Consider the following 20,123-nt stretch of genomic DNA (forward strand, 5'->3'; position numbering starts at 1 on the left):
ACAACAATATCCCCCTTCCGCCACGCGGCGGGGATAAAAACCCACAAACATGTAGTTGCCAATTCCAGCCAAAACCAATTGTCTCTATTGGCAGCACAAGAGAATAAAAACAAGAATAAAATGCTTGGAGTGATCCACAATGAAGGGCCACAAGGTGCTGAGATTTTGGCCTTTACCATTCATCAGAGTGAAATCAGCACATTGTAAACAGACAAGAACACACACAGACAGATGTATAGACAAACAGGGATTATTGGAGCCACTCAGGGCTTCAGCGGATTCCCAAAACACCAACAGGTCACACAATGCAAAATGAAGAACATTAAAACGGAGTACTGAGACAGGTACCTTGAAACCAGCCTGCTTCAAAAACTGTCCAATCTTGGCAGCGATTGAGTCAAACCTGTCCTGTGACCAGTCCACCTGGAGAGAGGGCAGCAATAAAAAGCACAAGCATCAAAATGCCTGTTTATCCACACAAGGGATGTATGCTGTGACGTTTCTGTACAAAACAAAGCAAATAAATTAACTTCAACGTACCGACACACAATTGCGAGGAGCTCATCAAACCATCAAAAAAGTTTTAAAAATACCTCGATACAGTTACGTATCACTTTGGAAAAACAGTAAACGTGTGCACTGGTGAGCCATTCGAGCAATATGAAAGCATCAGAAGCCTCAGTGATGAACAGAGCTCAAAAGAAAAAAAAATAATAATAAAAAAAAAAAAAAAAAAAGGAAATAAAAAAACAACAAATTAAAGATTAAGATAAAGAAAGTACATTTTTCTCTCCCTAATAGTGCATGTGTGTCAAAAATGATATAATGTATGATATTGCACAGATAAATGTGAATCATCTGTTGACCGCTGAGCACCCGACTTCCCAGAACGGAGCGCAAGTAATCGTTCTGTAAAGATGGCTGCCACACTACGATGGGGCAGGAACATCAACATCGAAAGAGACCATTTGGCCCATCAAACCTGTGCAATGGGTGCCAACCTATGAGTTTTGTTTTTTTGTAGACAGTCAAGGCTCACGGAAGAGCTAGAACACTGAATGGATCAGGAAACAACAACAGAGAGGGTGGGGGTACACCAACACCAGAGTCTCGGGACAAAATAGAGGGAGACTTGGACAAACAATGAAGTGGGAAACATTGGGGAGGACAGGATGGATACAGAAGGAACTCTTTCTCTCTCTCTATTTCCCTTCACGTATGTATATATGTATATATATATATATATATATATATATATATATATATATATATATATATATATATATACATACATATATATACATATATATATATATATATACATATATACACACATACGTATATATAGTGTTGTGGGGCTTCTCCAGGTCCACAAATCCCAATGCCATCTCACCTTGCACCGCCAACCTCTTTTCCATCAGCTGTCTCAGCATGAACATCCCACTTGTCATCCCCCTCCCCTTTCTAAATCCCTGCTGCTCTTCTTCGATCTAGATCTCCACACTTATCTTCCCGTCCAAAATCTTCTCCAGTACCTTCATGACATGACTAAGCAGCATAATGCTCCTGTACTTCCCTGGATCTTGAACATCTCCATTCCCCTTCCATAATGGGCACAATTAACCCTGTTCTCCAACCCTCCAGAATTGAGCCCTCTCTCGCACATACATTCAAGCTTCTTTGTCCAACTGACTGACTTCTCCCACTGCAATCATCTCTGTACACACCTCATCAATGCCTGTCACTCTTCCCTTCTTCATCCTCTTCAATGCCATCCGCACTTCCTTCTCTGCGATCTCCATCAAATCCACTTTCCTCTCGACATAACAGTAGCTCCAGCTCTGTGTTGCTTCCTTTCTGGTTCAACAGCTCTTTGAAATAGCCTTCCCACACCTTTAACAATGCTTCCCTCTCAGTCACTAGCCTCCCAACACCATCCTCATCTTTATCACGAGCCACCTTGTATATCTTCCTCCCACCATCCTCTTCCAAATCATTCCGAGTCTTCTCCACAGCTCTCCTTGCTGCTTTCTTCTTCTGTCCATGCAGGTGCATACTTCTTCCACTTCATTGTGAAGTTGATCATACCTGGCCCTCATGCTCTCCTTTTACTCTACGACGACATTTCTCCTACGCTTCCCCCACTCCACAAACACCACAGGCTTATGCTGGGTGACAACATGCTCTCCCACCACTGCCTTACAATCCTTGTCCCTCTACAACTGTCACTTCCTTACGACCACCAAATCCAGTTCTGTTCTATGTTGTCCACTCCTATAGGTAATCTTGTGGCTTTCCCACTTTTGAAAGAATGAACCAGCTTTAGCCATCCCATTCCTAGCCACCAGCTGGACATTCTCTATTCCTCATTCCCTGACCAAATTTACCAAAACATTCCTCTTCACCCAGCTCCGCTACTCCCACATGCAAATTGTAGTCTCCCGCAATGCACAGCATCACCTCCAGCTCAACCATTCCCATCATCCTCTCCAGTGCGTCCCTGAATTCTGCTTCTCCGCTCTATTCCTTCCTGTTTGTGGCCCATATACCGACAACACAAACCATTTGCCTCTGTACCACCAAACATGCCATAACTATCTGTCCCTCCCATCTTTCCACTCTGACCACCTGCTTGCTGATCTCTGCTGATACTATCATTTCCACACCATGACTCCTTCCAACCCCACCCAGTGGAACAGCCTGTGTCCTCCTTCCAACCTCCTCACCCTGTCACCTTTCCATCTGATCTCCTGCACACACAACACTTCCATCCTCCTTCTCTACATCATCTCCACCACTTCGATTCCTCTCCCCCCCTATTGATCCCACATTCAAACTACCTAGCCTGACCTCGCTTATTAACCGTTGCCTACCTGGCAGACCACGTACCATCTTGATCAGTTTGGGATAATCAGATCATCAATCAGCAATGCTGCCCTGGCTGACCTGATGGACCTACTCCCCCAGCCTGTTATCAATCTCGTGTGTGCGCACACACACCACTCTTTCTCCACTCACTCCCCCCTCCCCACCCCTCTCCCTCCATACTCAACTCCTTTCCTCCACCCTCCAGGCATTCCTTCCGACTCTCATCACACTCACTCCCTCTTCTCTTCCTCCCCACCACCCTCCGCCTCCCTTTCTTCTGTCTCACCTCCCGGCTTTCCTCAAAACATTAAATTTGTGCTTATTTAGCTTACAAGTAAATGCTTTTCACCAAAAAAAAGAGCAGAGTTCAAAAATCACTCGGTTCAATCCTCATCACGTTCACGCAAATATGCTCCTCCACTCCCATGCTCAGACATCCTCAGCTCCCACGCTCAGACCTTGACTCCCACAGGCATAAAGATCAATCGCCTCGAGAACAGCCAATCTACTTGATTATTACAATTATGACTTGATAATGTAATTTTATTGCACACATTCACTATTAGGGAGAGGAAAAAAAATCATTATATTTATTATCTTAACCTCACACAAAACAAGTATCTATTAACCAAAATAAATCCCTTTAAAACCATCCACAGCACAACAATCCAGAACAACTTAACCACAAGGCAGAACACTTGCCCGAGTACAACATTGTAAGAACAAAAATGTCCTCACTGTGTCCATTTTGTTCATGGCGACCGCAAGCTGAGTAACTCCGAGAGACCTGACGAGCAAAGCATGCTCGCGGGTCTGACCACCAGCCTCAAAACCCGCTTCAAACTCGCCCGTTGTCACATTCACCACCAGCACAGCCACGTCCGCCTGCACCATGTGGGATTAAGGGGTGGGGGGAGGGGGGGGCGATTTGAGCGGTTTTGCTCTAAATTCACAAACACCGCGGGATCGACTTCTTCCTGCACCGACAATACATCACCTTCCGAATGCCGTGTGCAGGTCTACCCACAATTGGATGTGTAAAAAACAGAACAAGAAGTATTTTGTCATCATGGTGCTCAGTGATTTGCAACATGCAGGAAAATGTCCAAGTTGAAAAGAGGCGGTACGATGAAGAAAAAAAAACGCGTCCAAGGAAAGGTACCTGTGCTGCTCCTGTGATCATGTTTGGAATAAAATCCTTATGACCAGGAGCATCCATGAGCGAAACCACTTTCGTTTGGGTTTCAAACTTGGTCATCCCGACATCTATTGTCACCCCTCTTGAACAGGAGAGAGAAAACAACAACAAAAAACCGCACACTTTAGTGGCTTTACAAAGGTTAATGCAAAGGCAAAGCTAACTGTCATTCTCTGCACTGAGAGCAAGATAATGTGGAGGGGGGGGGGGGAGGAACGGGAAAAGTGGAATCTACTACAAATGTGTGCGACAACAACTTTTTCGCACTTCACAAAAGGACCATTAACATGAGTGCTCTAACCCACCCTGATGAACCCAAGTTACTTTAAGCCATAAACCTACGACTCTGTTACCCTGTAGTACAACGAGGTCCATTAATAATACATATACAATATACAGATTAAAAAGTTAGGTGACGTGGAGAGAATCACCTTTCCCTCTCCTCGCCCGTCTCGTCCAGCACCCATGCATATGCAAACGACGCCTTCCCTGCCTTTTTTGATTCCTGCTCGTACCTGTGCATCACACGCTTGTTAACATTGCCCAGCAGGAAGAGCAAATGTCCCATCAGCGTGCTCTTACCCGCATCCACATGACCTGTACACAGGACACGCAGCACAAAGGGACACATACACAGCACTTTTAGAGGGACGTCACAGCTTCGATCTTCGATTATTTTTACTTTCAAAAATTTGTCAAAGAAGAAACAATTGAAATTGAATCTCTTTTTTAATTTATTCCTGAGCTTTGACCTGACATTCCGGTTTTGAATTATTTGAAGAAAAGGTAGACACGGCTGGTTAAGCAGAACAAAGTTTGCATTTACATGGGTGCAAGTTGGTGGGGACGTAGGTGCGTCAAAGGGTGAGGACATGGCTGCGGCAATGGTTGTAAAGATTTGGTCGAGTTGAATACCACAAAATGTAGAAGTTCTCGAGTTGGCGTCGGAGAGGAGGTGTTTATTGAGAGGATGAGGAAGAGAAAAAAAAAATGGGTTGGTCACATTTTGAGAAGAGATGGATTTCTGGAAGAGGTGATTGAAGGAAGAATGGAAAGAAAGCAGAGGGAAAGAAAGAATGATGCTGCTAAATTGGATGCAAGAGCAAGGCAGAAATAACGAGAGCGAAGTCGATGGTGCGCCATCGCAAATCCCCACCGAAAGCAAAGTTAAAAAAAATCAAAAAAAGATGAAAAAAACTTCCACCAGGAATGACCCAATATCAAATTTTGATTAGAACAAACAAGAGAACAAACAAAAACAAAAAACCCAATGGGTGGGGCCAAAAATGGTACTGCTCTTGCACTTTCGTGTCATGTGGTGATCAGAACTACCAAGTGTGGTGAATTTCTGCCCAACTGTTTAGGAGGAGATAGCGTGAGACAGACAGAGACAAAGCAAATTAGTGTAATTTTTTTTTTCCACGCCTCGTTTTTTTTTTTTTTTTCAAAAGGTGTGGGGATAACAAGGCACAGATTAAAACGCAGCTCATGGGATTGAAGTCACAATCAAAGCTCTGTGAGACAGATGCAATGAGCATGACAAGACTGTACTTGAACCTGAAATCAAGGAACTTTGGCTACAAAATACCAGGCCTTTTGTTGCTCGCAAAAGATTAAAGTGCAAGTATAAAATGTGCTTTGGTCTGTTTAATCATCCCATCTGATAGCTGAGCTCGTTCTGCTGAGATTTCAGGTTCCAATCCCATATGGTATGACAATTTGTCAATAGTCTTTGCATGTCCAACACCAATTATGCTAATTTGTCCAATTTTTCATTTCCAGTCGTATGCCAATCAAATACCCTTGGTATTCATGTTGAGGTGCACTGATGTCTCTTAATGTCCTTGGCAGCTTCTCTATGGCCCTTAGATCGCTGTTTGGAAAAACAAATTCCATCCCTAAAAGTGTGAAAAACAGAAATGAACAGGTTACCAGTTGCTTACCTATCACCACCAGATTAATCAGCTGCTTGCCTCCTTGCCTCTTCTCCAGCTCAGCTTTTATATCGAGTGTTTGACGGCCTTTACCAGAAGGCTTGCTGGGAGTAGTGTTTGCACGAACAACCATCTCTTCGCTCGTTTCAGGGGAAGACTGCTTTGATACCGTGTGCGTGGAATCAGCCTCTTTGGCTGGAATATTCAAATCCTCAACATGGTTGCTCTTCTGGGATGAGCTGGCGACTTCATTTTTAACGTCATTGCTTTTACTGCAGGGAAATTCAGGGGTGGGGGGAGGGAAGAAAGGATGGGGGTTTGAGGAGAGGAGATGTAAAAAAAAAAAAAAAAAAAAAAAAAAATGCAACCACTGTTTGTGCATATGGCTCCAAACTATGGTGTACACTAGAAGTACCAAAACGATCGAGATGGTTCAGAAACAACATCCTTGGATTACGAACTTCCACTTGGCAACACTGGTGCCAGACATGATTGAATTGCTAAACAGTAGACAAGATAAGCGAGGTGGGAAAAAAGTGTGGGGTGGGGGAAGGGGGATAGACCGTTGAAACAACTACGGAGTGAAACTTGCCTCGGAGTTTCAAATCCCAGTGTTTGCTTTCCCGACACCGTCATTTTGGCAATTTTGGGCACGAGACTCGCTCTGAAGTCGGCATCCATTTCTAGTCTTTTTTCTGCAACTACAAACAGACGGTCGGATGGCAGCAGCTTCGAGCTTTCAAAATTAGCGTACAAAAGCGTGTTGCACTCGGCACCGCGCCGCTCGACGCATTCCCAAATGGGACGTCAATGCAATGGGTGGGGGCTTCAGGATGACATTCCAACATGAGGACAGACAGGAAAAGCACACCAGGTTCAGCTCATTTACCTTTATTTCATTCCTGCAATCCCTCAAAAGTGCACAATACTGGGCAATAAAACAAGAGCCATTCAACAGTCGTTTCCAATTATTCCATGGTGGCAAAAAAAAAGAAAAGAAAAGAGAAATGTTCCAAATTACAATGTACAAAGTTAGTTCACTCTCAGCAATGGACAATGGGCAAAATAATCATTCACACGTGATCTACCACCTGAGTCCTTGTTTAATCCTCGAGAGCATTTGAAAGCACAGTGATATTACAGCGGCTGCGACACCATTGGCTGATGACACAGCCGTGCCACTGATGCAATGCCTTCTGCTGATTACGACAATAATTTGTCGTTTGCTCATGGTGCCTGCTCTTCATGGACACCATGGGATCTTTAATGACCACCAAATGCTGGCAGACGGGACACCCAGTTTAATGTCCATCCGAGGGACGGCACACACATTGATGAATCACCCTGCCTGTGAAACATCAGGATGACAGGTCAGGATTCAAACCCAGACAAGGCAGCTTAGAGACAAGTGCGAGGACCTCAAGGTCACCCAATCAACCCTACCAGTCGTTAAAGGAGATGAAACGATGCGAGACAAAGCGTTCTTCCAGGGTCGTCACCGACGGCAACTCTTCAGAACGATGGCGTGTGAAGCACGGTGAGGAAGAAAGAACGGAACGCCACAAAAAGGTGATGTGTGCAGGTGCACGTCACACCAACTAAATGCACAGAACAAAGCAATCCAGTGAAAGCGATGTTTTTAACAGTAATACTGTATCGGTAAAGGGTTCGGCGAAGGTTTGGTAATCATTGCAGGTTCGAACCAACACTGTTACGATTGCATGGTGAGAAATAAATCGCAAAAGGGCCATGCTCAATGCAAATTTTCCTTACAAGGCCCTCAAGCTCGCTTTAGGTGGTTTCCTCAATATCTGGACTCAACTCATCGGACCAGTTTCCAATGTTTCTTTAACTTTTACAACAGATATACAAATGCGAAAAATGTTTAAACATAAAAAAAAAAAATTGCATTTGTGGGGGGAACTTATTAGAATTGGACTTAGACAGTCATTCTGAGAAAAGGGCCAAAAAACGATACTTTCGATGATATCTCCAAAGGTTGTGGACGGATGACCAAATTTGGTGGAAAAGTTGGTTAGGTGCCGATTATATTTTGGTTCAGGTCCGGATCCAGATCCGGCCTAGCAGTGGGATACAAAACGTAAACCGTTCAGCCTGATGAAGGTATGCGCTCCATCGAGTGCCGTTTTATTGGAGCTGTGGTTCATCAGAGTTATTGTATTCTGGGAGGATTACTCTCGGATCACATAGTTTCAACTTGAGATTTGATTGACTGTGCTTCTAAAGAAGAGGGAGTGGGTTTGGTTTTCCTCGATATTGAAAAAGCAAACTGCACACTATTTACACGACAGTGGTATGTAAGAGAGTCCTTATGCAGCTTAGGTGCCCCTTCTCACGGTCAATCTGTGAAGTTGTCTGATTCGAGTTCATTGGTTTTTAAAATGTGAGCTGTATTTTGCTTCCTCTTCATTTTACTGGTTTTTAATTTTAGTTGTGTTCTATTTTTCAGACAGAACACAGCTGTAGTCGTATGGAATGTTTTCCTCCAGTAAAGAGGAATGAAATAGTGTGTGTGTGCGTATGTTTTCGGTAATTGTTTCTCTCTTGGTTTTAACTTCGCTCTGGTAGATTTGCTCATCAGCAAGCTCCCACACGAGTCGATCATGTCAGTAGACAGCCCTGCTGCCTCCTGTGTCCAACAGCAGCCTCATTCCACACTTAGCTGGTTCCCATGTATGTGTATTGTTTTGATGTCATAAGTGGGGGCAGAGTGTGGGTGGGGAGGGCAGGGGGAAGCGGTTAAGGCTGCATGCATGAAGGTCCTTGCCATTCCTTCCCACAGAAACCATTTTGATTTAATCGAGTATATTTGGAGGGGTTGGGCTTGGGACCCTAGGGTCCCGAGTTCAAATCCCGCTTGGCCGTTGAATTACTTCCAGGTGGGGTCGACTCCACCTGTTATTCTTCCGAGGTCAGCAAAAAGAGTGCCAGCTTTGTTCTCCTGTGTCGGAGTGGTGACCCGTCCAGGATTGTGCCCAATAGCCCAGAAGACTGCTTCAGCAGCACCAATGCTCTGCACAGAGTATGGTCCCAATGGATGGATGAATGGAGGGGTGGTAAAAAAAAAGAGCTAACTACCAGAGTGGACATGCTCATTAAAACGCAGAGCACCTACAACTGCTCAAGGTGCTTCATGCAAGATTTAGTCTTAAGCTGGCCATCTTTGAGGTGAATTAACTCAGCGTGTAAGAGTCCCACCCAGCATCGCTTGCGGCTGCGTGACCTGGGGCCATATATGCGAGAATATCAATCGAAGGAGATTAAAAAAAAAAAATTGTAACTGCTTTTTTTTCTCTCATTCTTGTTGTGAGCAGCAAAGGAAATGTTTTTTTTTTTGTTTTTTTTTTAAGCACTCAAAGCTAGGGCCTGAAGAATGTTCTATTCTCTCAATCTTTATACACCCAGGAACAAATGCAATCCACCATCGTTCAGTGCATTTCAATCAGGTAGTTGTAAGAGTCAACACTCGGCGCATTTCAAACAAATGGTTATCTGATCGGTTCGCTCAGCACTCATTTCGCACAGCTCGTACCTTGCAACATGTAAAAGCAGAATGTTTTAATTAATACACCACGGGCACAAAGCGAAAAGTGGGGTTCAGCAATTGGTTCACTTTATCTATCATCTATCTATCTGTCTATCTGTCTGCCTGACTCCAGGTGTCAGTTTATGATCGAGGAACTATTTACTTTAAATTGAATGTGATATTTTGAACAAGAATCAGAACATGAATCGGAAAGCAAGCCTGTAATTTGGACTTCAGACTTTAGTCTGGAGTATTTTGGCTCTGAATTTGTCCCGGTCATGCATGCGCAGAGAAATATATATATATATATATATATATATATATATATATATATATATATATATATATATATATATATATATTTTAAACTCTGCCTGTCTGTCAAACAAAATTGAAAATCATTCCAAACACGAAACTTACTGTTTTTAAGGACGTTATCGAGGACACAAAGAACAGGCATGAAGAACGAATGGAACGCGTTTAATAAGGTGGTGTTAAAGACGCTGCTTCAATGGCGGTAAACTTCCGGATTTTTATTTTTTCCGACGACCTTCAAAATCTTTATTTTATTTCAATTCAATAATATACTGCAGTTGAACAGTGCAGAACACAAAATGCCTTTTTGGCACTTTCAAAACCTTTTCGTTTGGCAGGACTTGGCCAAAATATTACGGAATTTTATATCTCCTCAACCAATCAAATTCGCTACTCGTACACCCTGCCGATATTCTAATTTCTCAAGACTGTGCGGGGCAGATTGTTCCATGAACTTCGATTCAAAAAGTTTAACCATAGCACTCCTTGAATGATAAAACAATCAGCAAGCTCCAAAACAATTTTACTTCCAAAAACCAAAGTGCTCGCTTGCACATGTATCATTACTCCCTCTTAAAAACATTAGCTGCACACTGGTATAAAATCATAAATATGAACAAGAAACCACAAGTAGGTGGCATCGTAATGTTCCTCATTGATTAAAGGTGTTAAAAAAGCCTTCACGAGATTTGTTAAAAGCGATCTTGGTCCATCAAGACTATTTACAGGTTTAAGAATTGGAAAATGACACGCTCTAAAGTAGCAAAATAACCTAGGTATAAACCCAGTTGAATAATCCAGTTATGCACTAGTTTTAAAACCCTGATGCACCAGGTATTCTCCAGGTACAAAACCCCAAAGCAGCAGGTATTCTCCAGGTACAAAACCCATAAACAGCAGGTATTGTCTGGGTACAAAACCTCAATGCATCATGTATTCTCTGGATGCAAAACCCCAAAGCAGCAGGCATTCCCCAGAGAGAGGGAGAAAAAAAAATCCCAATGTACCTAGTACTCACCAGGTACAACACCCCAATACACATAGTTATTCTCTGGGTAAAAAAACCCAAATTGTGTACCTCTGGGTACACAACCCCAACACACCCATGATTTAAAAAATCAAATCAAAGATAAATTGGGGTCCCTCCGATGAGAAAATGCTCTCTTCTGCTTTTCCTTTACGATGTCATCAGGCGATGGTGTGCAGAAATCAAAATGCGGAATTTCCATTAAAGGAGCCTCCACTTTTGGCTTAACCGCCATCATTTGCCTGTGGTACTCGAACACTGCGTACACCACTGCATGTTTCGTTTGTTTTTGAATCACTGCAGAATGACGGAAGCAAAGTGCCGCAGCGAACGGCGACGGTTTGGCAAGGAGACCTTTCTTCCAAAGATTCTTCTTCTTCCACAAACCGGGCTTTATGGGTGCAAGGGGATTGCTCAAGTTTCCCGTGTCTTTAGGCCAAAACATCTCGGCGATGTTTGTTCCTGACATAGTGTGTAGGACGCGTCTCGTTTTCCCGGCGCTTTTACGAGAAACTAATGCATTCTCCTTTCTCAATTTCCTTTTGAAATCCAAGATTGAAGAGCAGCTGTTTGGCTGTTCCAGACAGATGGCATCATTCTCCAAAGAAAGATTTTCAACATGCTTAGTTGCCAAGTCAAACAAAGATGGGCGAGGACAGCTGATCGTGTCCGTTGCTTGCAACACTGTGGAATGGCCGATTTCCTGCATTTTTCTCTCGTGACGTGTTGCCAGTTCACCCAAAAGCAAGCCCATGGAACTTGCCTCGGTCTCCCGATCAAACCTTGACGTGTTCAGAAGTAAATCTGAATCGGTTAACCAATTTCGTAAAACATCGTTTGCAAGTGCTCGTGCGTCGTCACCATCTGAAACAGCAAATTTGCTTTTAACAGCAGAAGAACGACCTGAAGTCGAATTGGACATTGGCCGGTCCAACGATGCCCTGTCACACGTCATGGCCGCCGAGTGCATCAAATCCAAAGAATCACTCGTCTGTCCAATTAACATAAAGTCTGAGCCACATTGGTCCAAAGAATCACTCAAACTGCCAATGGGCTCGATATTTAGCGCTTGCAATGAGGAGTGACTTTCGACCACTCCGCAGGCTCGTTCAGCATTCTTAACGGGAAAATCGCAACAATTTCTCAAATTAGTCTGACCGTATACCATTTGAGACCCTGGAAATAGTCCCTCAGAGGAAAGCCTCATCCTTGGTCCAACAATCGGCCGCCCAAAATTTTCATACTGTTTAACGTCACGAGGAAGTGGATTTGCACCCATCGTGACGACGCGAGTGCACATTTTGTCGGCAGGTTCTGCTAACAATTGGCTGAGATCAAACGTCTCAGAGGTGTCTTCACCCTTGGTACACAATGATAACTGGGCCTCGCTGTACGACAGTGCATACGATTGTGAGAAACAAGTTTCTTCTTACCTTACGTGAGCCATCGATGCCGTGGCAAACAGGAGGAGAAACCATAGCAAAGAAAGAAAACAACAGAGAGGGGAAAAGAGGGGAGAAAAGGCAGTGGATTACTAATAAAGCAGCAATTTCTCCTTTTCATCTTCAGTCAAAATACAAATGGTGAATCGAAGGTGTGCGTACAAATTCACGATGTTAAACATTTGTGGGGAAAAAATAAAAATAAAATAATTGATGGCCCCTTACTCCGTTGACTGAATGTTCTTGAAATCTATAACATCAAGGGTAAATAGTCCGTTTACTTCTCCAGGTTTTATCCGATCTTAAGAAAATTTGGCATGTGTGTTCAGAGAGGAGAGTGAGCAGGGAGGGAGGGTGGGGTGGGAGTGGGGGGAGGGTGGGAGTGTTCCAAAGTCAGGTGCATCATGATCCCCAAGTTAGGGATCTTAAAATGGAAGTAATGTTGTTGTAATGTGCAGTTGAAGAAACTGTTTATGAGTGAAACAGGTCATTAAACACCAAAAAGATAAAAAGGTGCTGATAGAGTGTGGAAAGACTGTAATCTAGCAATCCGGACAAAGCACAAAGCTGCGACAAAGCACCCCCACTCCCATCTGCAACCACTACCCATCTAGCAATCCCGTCAAAGCACCACTAATGCCACCTGCACCCACGTCAGCCGCAAATCCACCTCACAAGTACGACTAAACCCCTTCAAAAAAAACCCACTAAAGTTGCTATCCCTTTCTTCACCACATCAATCAGTCAGTCAATCCTTAGGCATGCCACCTTAACACATGTCCCACAGGGAAGAGCCCACAAACCTCCCCTCGCCAACATCACTGACACTGCCCACATAAAATACCCATCACACTGTTTATAATCACTCATAAATTTATGCACGGACTTCAATGTCATCTGCTTGGCCACATCCTCTTCTTCTTCTTCAAACTCATCAGGCTTGTTCTTCTTGGTGCCACTATCAGTAGATATTATTTTTCTTGTATATATACACACAAGAAGATTGGCAGTGATATGCAAAAACCCTTCAAATTCTCTTCGGTCAAAAAAATGTGAAAATTCGGTCAAAATCTCACTCCGAATACGAGAACTTCATAATCAAGAAATTTTTCTCAACATGAAATCGATATCTTAAAATTGTGTGATCTGTCGGTCATGTCTGTCACATCCGGTGCTCGACTCGGCCTCTTCTGACATGCACGTCATCCCAGGATCCAGCACTCAATCCGTATAGTCACTTCGCCGATGGCAGTTGAACAACATAACCCATGTATCTGACTATCTGATGCTCGTAGGTGACGAGCTGAATTCCAGATGCTCGAATTGGGATGATGGATTAAGTAAGATGGCGGTGTAACAAGACGTCGTCACGTCTGGAATGTGATTGTGGCGTTATGTATTGCGCTACATTTAGCCTTCGAGGTGGTGTATTATTCCTGACTCGATGAGAATTGCATTTTGGAACTTGGAAAAAAAAAAAAAAAAACACCAAAAAGAATGCCACAACGTCTGATCCCTGGGAACATAAAACCAATTCATAATATCTATATATATTTTTTGCGAATAAGTGTGAGGATGAGGGTTTAAATTGATGCTGGGCTGTGAGCAGTAAACAAAATGTTTCTGGAATTAAAAAAAAAAAAAAAAAATTTAAAAAGAAGTAAATATTGACAGGCTGAACTGTAACATGTACAAGTCATGTTGTTCAACTGCAATCAGTGATGCGACGGTTTCAATGATAATCTCTGTCAAAACCTCTCTCTTGCCAACGTGAAGACCCATTTAAAACGTATCTTTTCCGCAATATGAAACCACCAAAATCATTCCTGCTAACGTGGAAACCCAGTAAAACGCTATCGCCTGGTAATTCAGCCTTGCAGTTCTCTTTCCTTGCAGAGCTTGCTTTGGTATCAATCTTGTCCACCCCATGCATCCTAACCTACCCCTCATTCTTCCCCATAATCCCATATTTGTCCAAGTCTCCCTCTTTTTGTCCCTCAACCCTGCTGCCGTTGTTTTCCCTTCTTTCTGCTATTCCTTTTCTTCTGTTGTATCCCGATCTGTTATGTGTTCTCGCTCTTCCACAAACCTCGACTTTGTATAAAACATTAAAAATTAACAAAAAAATAAAATAAAATAAAAAAAACAGGGAGTGCGACCGAGGAGGCAAACACATTCCATTGGCAGGCAACACAGGTTTCATACCTTTCATTCTGGATGGTATTGATGCAGGATTCTTGGGCGAAGATGTTTCGTTTTGCAGAAATAGAAAATTCAAGGCTTTTTCCAGATCATAGTTGTTGTTGATAACAGCTTGAACCATAACAGGTTCAGAAAACGAGTCACCAGCAACGTTTCTCATTTCGTCCAAACACGAATTTAGTCGAGCTAAGAACACACAGCGGTTGATGAAAAAAAAAATATATATTATATATATATATATATATATATATATATATAAAAGTGAAAACATCAAATAATTCCCGAGAAGCCAAAAATTGATTTGCCAAATCAGATATATTATATAATTATCAGTACAAGCAGTAAACGGTATTATATAATTATCGGTATAAGCGGTAAACCGCTTCAACCAAAATGAGAGCTCTGAGAGTCGGCTCAACTGCTCGGCTTGAGAGAACCTGTTTTGCCTCATCCATCCCATGTCATGTGAGCAATACATCATGCCAGCAACAAGCATCTTGCATAGATTTATTTCACATAAAAGCATGAGGTTATCAAAGCTGTCAATGTGGTGAAGCAAAGTGCCTGGGGGTAATTGTAATGCAGACAAAAGGTCTCACTTGACTACCGTATTTTCACGCAAATAACACGCCACCTGGGGCAATAAAAGTGCTCTCAGGAAATATGAGGCACGTATAACCCATAAGCCAGCTTTCCTCTCCACATGACCGGGAGATAAGCGATCAACATATTGTTGTGGGGCCGGGTATCGGCTGCGAGCACGACCGCCAGATGGAGCTGTAGAGTCGGCTCGACCGATCGCCCGGAATTGAAATCGTACCTTTTCGGAAAACTCCGAAAAAGTACGGGTCCCTGCCCGGACCGTGAAGCATCAATATTTCTGCCACGTGGTACAGGGTTATTCGCCAATTTTCAAAATACCTAGATAACCACGTGGCGATTTACCGAGTCTCCACACCCTCGACGGCACCCGTACGGAACGAGCCGCTTAGCGTACTCGAACCGCGTGCGACCCGAGCAGTTTATTGCCGAGATCCTTCGGTCCAAATGTCCCGTTACAGCAGCAACAGCCTGGCTAATTTCCCCAACACGCAGCACACTAAGCCAATGGAGGAAAGAACACAAACGAGCGGATACATTTCACAAATGGGGATGTTTATTTAACAATAATAATTGGGGAACGAGGGAAGCACGCAAGAGCAGAGTTAAACCGATTAGAAGAAATGCACGTATGTACAGCAAAGCACTTAACAATTCACTACTTACGGACTGGCGCTACAAACACACACGCACATACCCAAAAGAAACAGACCAAAGTGGTCTTTATTCGGACCTCCAGCCCGGAAGACAGTCGAGCTGGAGGCGAGTCTGTTCGACATTTCCGCCTTGTGCGGTCTTCAAGAACCAGGTCCTCGGGACAGAACTGGACCCCCAGCACGATCCAGATGCCCTCACGACCGGGCTCCAGGCGAACGAAATCGGCAGGGCGAAGGCTGGCAGGAGAAGACCCTCCGTTGCATCGACCACTCCGTGCACAGACGTTTTCGCTCTCAACCACCTTGCGCGCAGATGCTCACTTCTTGCCAGAACCCCCACGCGTGCAGACCGTGCCCATAATTATACCCTCTCTTCAAGGGGGGGGCATCTCCTCGCGACCCTCCCTCTCTCACTGGCTGGTTTCAGCGCGCAAATCGCTTGTTGTCTCTCCCACTGGCCAGCTTTGGCGTGCAAATCGCTCGTCTCTCTCACTGGCCAAAACGGGCGGCAAGCTCCTTGATTGGCCCGGGGCGTGGTGACATCACGCGGAGCCCTTTCCTCCTGTCGTGGGATCTGATTGGCCGGGCGATGGTCACCTCACTCGTTGCACGCTGATTGGTCGAGGGCTGCCACGCGGCTCCTCCTTGAACTCCGCCCAACATGACATTGGCCAGAGCGACGTGACGGAAGCGAAGTGAAGGTGAGGGTGATGCGGTGTTGTCGGCGTTGATGTTGGTGGTGTAAAAATAAAAGAAAAACCCGAACAATCAAAATAACTCCACAGCGCATGAACATTTAATTACCCATTAGACAAGAGACGGGAAGCTAACTGGCAACATGTACTTACCGATAAAACTGATCTATAGGACCTGTATGTTGAGTGCAGTAAACTTCCAAATTCGTAACAATATTTCCGACAGCTGACACGGCTTTGTTGTCAAGGGCCGACGAACAGCCGTTTTCAAATACGACTGCGGTAAATAACCAATCGACAATAAAATGAATGTCTCGCGAAAGGGTTATTGCAATAATTAAAGTTTACTGAACCAATGTGCGTAAAATCAGCATGGTTTCCAGTACCGATGCTGCTCATCCATTGGAGATGCAAAAACACCTTGCATGCTGTTGAATTTTATATCATTCCACAAAATCGTCAACATCATTAACAAGTCCCTGCTGTACAATGCCAGGGGTGCGTTAAGTTACCAAGTTTTTTTGAAGAGCGCTTTAGCCAAGTGGCTTAAGCACTCAGGTAAGCAGTTGATAGGGAATGGCCGGCTTGGCAAGCACGAGTGAGCTGCTTGGTAAATGAACACAACCCTGCTGTCAGTACAAATAAGAAAACGTAAAAGTTTCATGGCCGGATTCACACTGAGAGTTGATGAAAAAGAAGACCGATTTCTAGAGAAGAGGATGAGAGTGATGACTATATTGATTGTAATTCCCACCAGACTCCCCAATGTAGGCCGTCGCACACGGATAATTCAGTGATGCGGAGGGTCGCTTAACCGACCATGGACGCCAATAACTCAACCGCGTGACCTTGGGTCCATCGGGTTACCTAATTAATCACGTGGTTTAATTACCGGGGAAACGCCCTCGGTAAGCCTTGTCCGAACAGGATCACGCTACCGGATCGGATGCAGCCGAGCGATACAGCCAAGGACGTACCGGCTAAAAGGAACGGATCGTTGGGAATAAAATCCTGGCTAAACTTGGATTCGGACCATGCTGGATCAATGAAAGAAACCACAAAGACGAGCTGGGAACATTCCTAATGATAATAATATATTTACAAGCAGGCGAGGAAAGCTATGTGGCACAGTGAAGATTTATTGGGGTGTAATGCAGGGATAGAAAGAATAGTGCATTATGATATGTAATTTCATAGGATTTTTGTGCCAAAATTGATTTTTTTGCAGTTTTGTCAACTATAGGGGGTAAATAAACAGAAAAATTTGGGGTTGAATTTTTTCGTGAACTTTTCGGGTATTTGGGGCGGCCATTTAGTGGGGTGACCCCCCAAATATTGCTTGGCCTATATCTTCGCTCCTAGACATGCTAGCTTCATAATCTTGGCGTCTAGGATAGGGTTTATGGGGGCTCTGAGTTCATTTATGATGGTTATGAGGTGATCTGAGGTCAAGGTCATAGGTCCCAGGTCACCACAGGGTCATAAATGGCCTCAAACGGTCAATTAGCCAAAATAATTGAACTATATCATGTAGTACCACTTTATATGGGTTTTTGTGGGTGTGTAATTCAATGGTGACGTTCTTTTTTTATTGGAGGTCATGATCAGGGTATAAAGGTCATGGCCAAGGTCATTTGGGTGGGCAATTGTAATGTATTTCAAGGAATATATATGAAACTCTCTGGGTATACCCATAATTATAATGATAAGTTTCATATCATAAATCAAGTATGATAAGGTACTTACAGATCATATTTGTTTATGGAAATAAATTCCAATTAACAGAGCCAAATTGTCATTTCCCCCTAAAAATGCAGTATCGAATTACATTTCCATTAAAACTTCCTTTCGGATAAATTTCTGTTCATCAAACATCACATTTAACTTTACCATTATAAACTTTCAAATCAAATGATTAAGTATCTACATAATGTGTTGATCAATAAAAAGTCATTATACATGTATCTTGATGTGTTATGTCCCTAATGGGACACCATGTATTTCTGGGGATTTCCCCATTGAACCATGCTGGTGCCAAATCCATAATGCCATGTTTTGGAAAATAACTGGAGAAAAGTGGCTCTCTTGAGAGGTATGTATGCTGAAACTTCCACCTATATTATAATGTAACACCATCGTCTCTAAATTATTACGTTATTTGGTCAAATATTCTATTTAATTTTAAACTTTCATTTTATTAACTAGTTTGTGTCTGGTGGCCTAAAAGTGCCATACATTTCTGACTAAAATTATAGCATTAAAACAGAATGATACATATATTCAAGTCCAATGAAAATAACATTCTATGTAAAAAATGTAATATTAAGGTAGACCTATGATTATATGATATCAAATAATTTTTTAAAAAGCAAAAGGCATTCTTAGTTAAAAATTATCAAATCTGTGTTGGCAGAATAACTGAATCTGAACCTAGTGGTCTGTACATCTTGTCCATTATTTTCTTCTTTATTTTCAGGTGTTTCCCTGTATCACTGTGAACGTGCCCATGGAGTCAAGCTCTGAACACTTTAACCTACCTGAAAAAAATGTCTCAACAAAAACCTGCAGAAGTGAGGACTTGCATCATTTGCAAGGAAGGAGACTCTGTCAATAAGAAACTTGTTGAAAAACATGATATATCACTCGTGAAAGATCTAAAAGAAAAGGTGGTGGAGCGGGCGAATCTAGGTGATGTGAACCTCAAATCACTGGCAGATCATTTCATTAGCTCCCCCAACTTCGCTGGGAGCTCTTCAGGTCGAAAAAACATGGAGTCTGAGATGCTGCCCCCCCACCTGAGCAACACTGCTGCCTCATATTCAACGGGCAAAACTTGTATGCATGGTGAACAAAGCTTATGTCATGACACATCCCCAACTTCCTAGTTTGGAAGACAACGGTTGGGTCCTCGAGGATGGTGCAATCTTCCGTCTACGGTGTCTTGCACTACCTGCTCCACAAGCAGTTCTCGAGCTGATCAAATGCGGCTGTAAATCCTCTGCCTGTGCACGCAACCGTTCTTGTGCAAAAAACAACCTCCCCTGCACGCCGCTTTGCAAATGTCATGACCACGAATGTCAAAATGTCAGGCATGACGATATTGAGGGTGAAGATGTATAATGTACAGGTTTCTGGTTTTATAAATTTACAGGTTTATAGTTTTGGTTATGAGATCAAGAATGTGATGCATTATAGTATGCAATTGCTCTGGATTTTTTTTTGCCAAAATTAAGGTTTTATACTTGCACGTTATATCACGAGATGTGCCATATTTGTTTTCAGCATATTTTTACCTACCCAAATGACCTTGACCATGACCTTTATAACCTGATCATGACCTCCAATAAAAAAAAGAATGTCACCATTGAATTCCTCACCCACAAAAAAACCATATAAAGTGGTATTACCCAATATAGTTCAATTATTTTGGCCAATTGACCTTTTGAGGCCATTTATGACCCTGTGGTGACCTTGGACCCACGACCTTGACCTCAGATCACCTCATAACCATCATAATTGAACTCAGAGCCCCCATAAACCCTATCCTCGACACCAAGATTATGAAGCTGGCATGTCTAGGAGCGAAGATATAGGCAGAGCAATATTTGGGGGGTCACCCCCCAAAAGGCCCCCCCAAAA

The 20,123-nt window shown here is 43.2% G+C and overlaps 1 protein-coding gene across 8 annotated transcripts in view; it reads right to left on the bottom strand.

The window, feature by feature from the left end:
• The window catches only part of HBS1L (HBS1 like translational GTPase), a 63,910-nt gene that overhangs the window by 29,441 nt on the left and 14,346 nt on the right, over nucleotides 1-20,123 (bottom strand). For 2 of the 8 annotated variants that reach the window (XM_085898316.1, XM_085898298.1), the window contains 7 exons: nucleotides 14,537-14,719; nucleotides 6,593-6,695; nucleotides 6,010-6,272; nucleotides 4,498-4,663; nucleotides 4,031-4,148; nucleotides 3,607-3,753; nucleotides 349-423 (listed from right to left, as the gene is read on the bottom strand). In XM_085898316.1, the coding sequence (XP_085754442.1) occupies nucleotides 349-423; nucleotides 3,607-3,753; nucleotides 4,031-4,148; nucleotides 4,498-4,663; nucleotides 6,010-6,272; nucleotides 6,593-6,695; nucleotides 14,537-14,719 (1,055 nt within the window). Of the gene's footprint in view, nucleotides 1-348; nucleotides 424-3,606; nucleotides 3,754-4,030; nucleotides 4,149-4,497; nucleotides 4,664-6,009; nucleotides 6,273-6,592; nucleotides 6,702-7,881; nucleotides 12,318-14,536; nucleotides 14,720-20,123 lie in introns of those variants that run through there. The other 6 variants (XM_085898308.1, XM_085898288.1, XM_085898331.1 and 3 more) reach the window with 3 other exon arrangements.

The sequence above is a fragment of the Eptatretus burgeri genome, chromosome 1, assembly GCF_056783735.1.
Source record: "Eptatretus burgeri isolate ZD-2024b chromosome 1, Ebu_testis_v1, whole genome shotgun sequence".
Taxonomy (NCBI): Eukaryota; Metazoa; Chordata; class Myxini; order Myxiniformes; family Myxinidae; genus Eptatretus; species Eptatretus burgeri.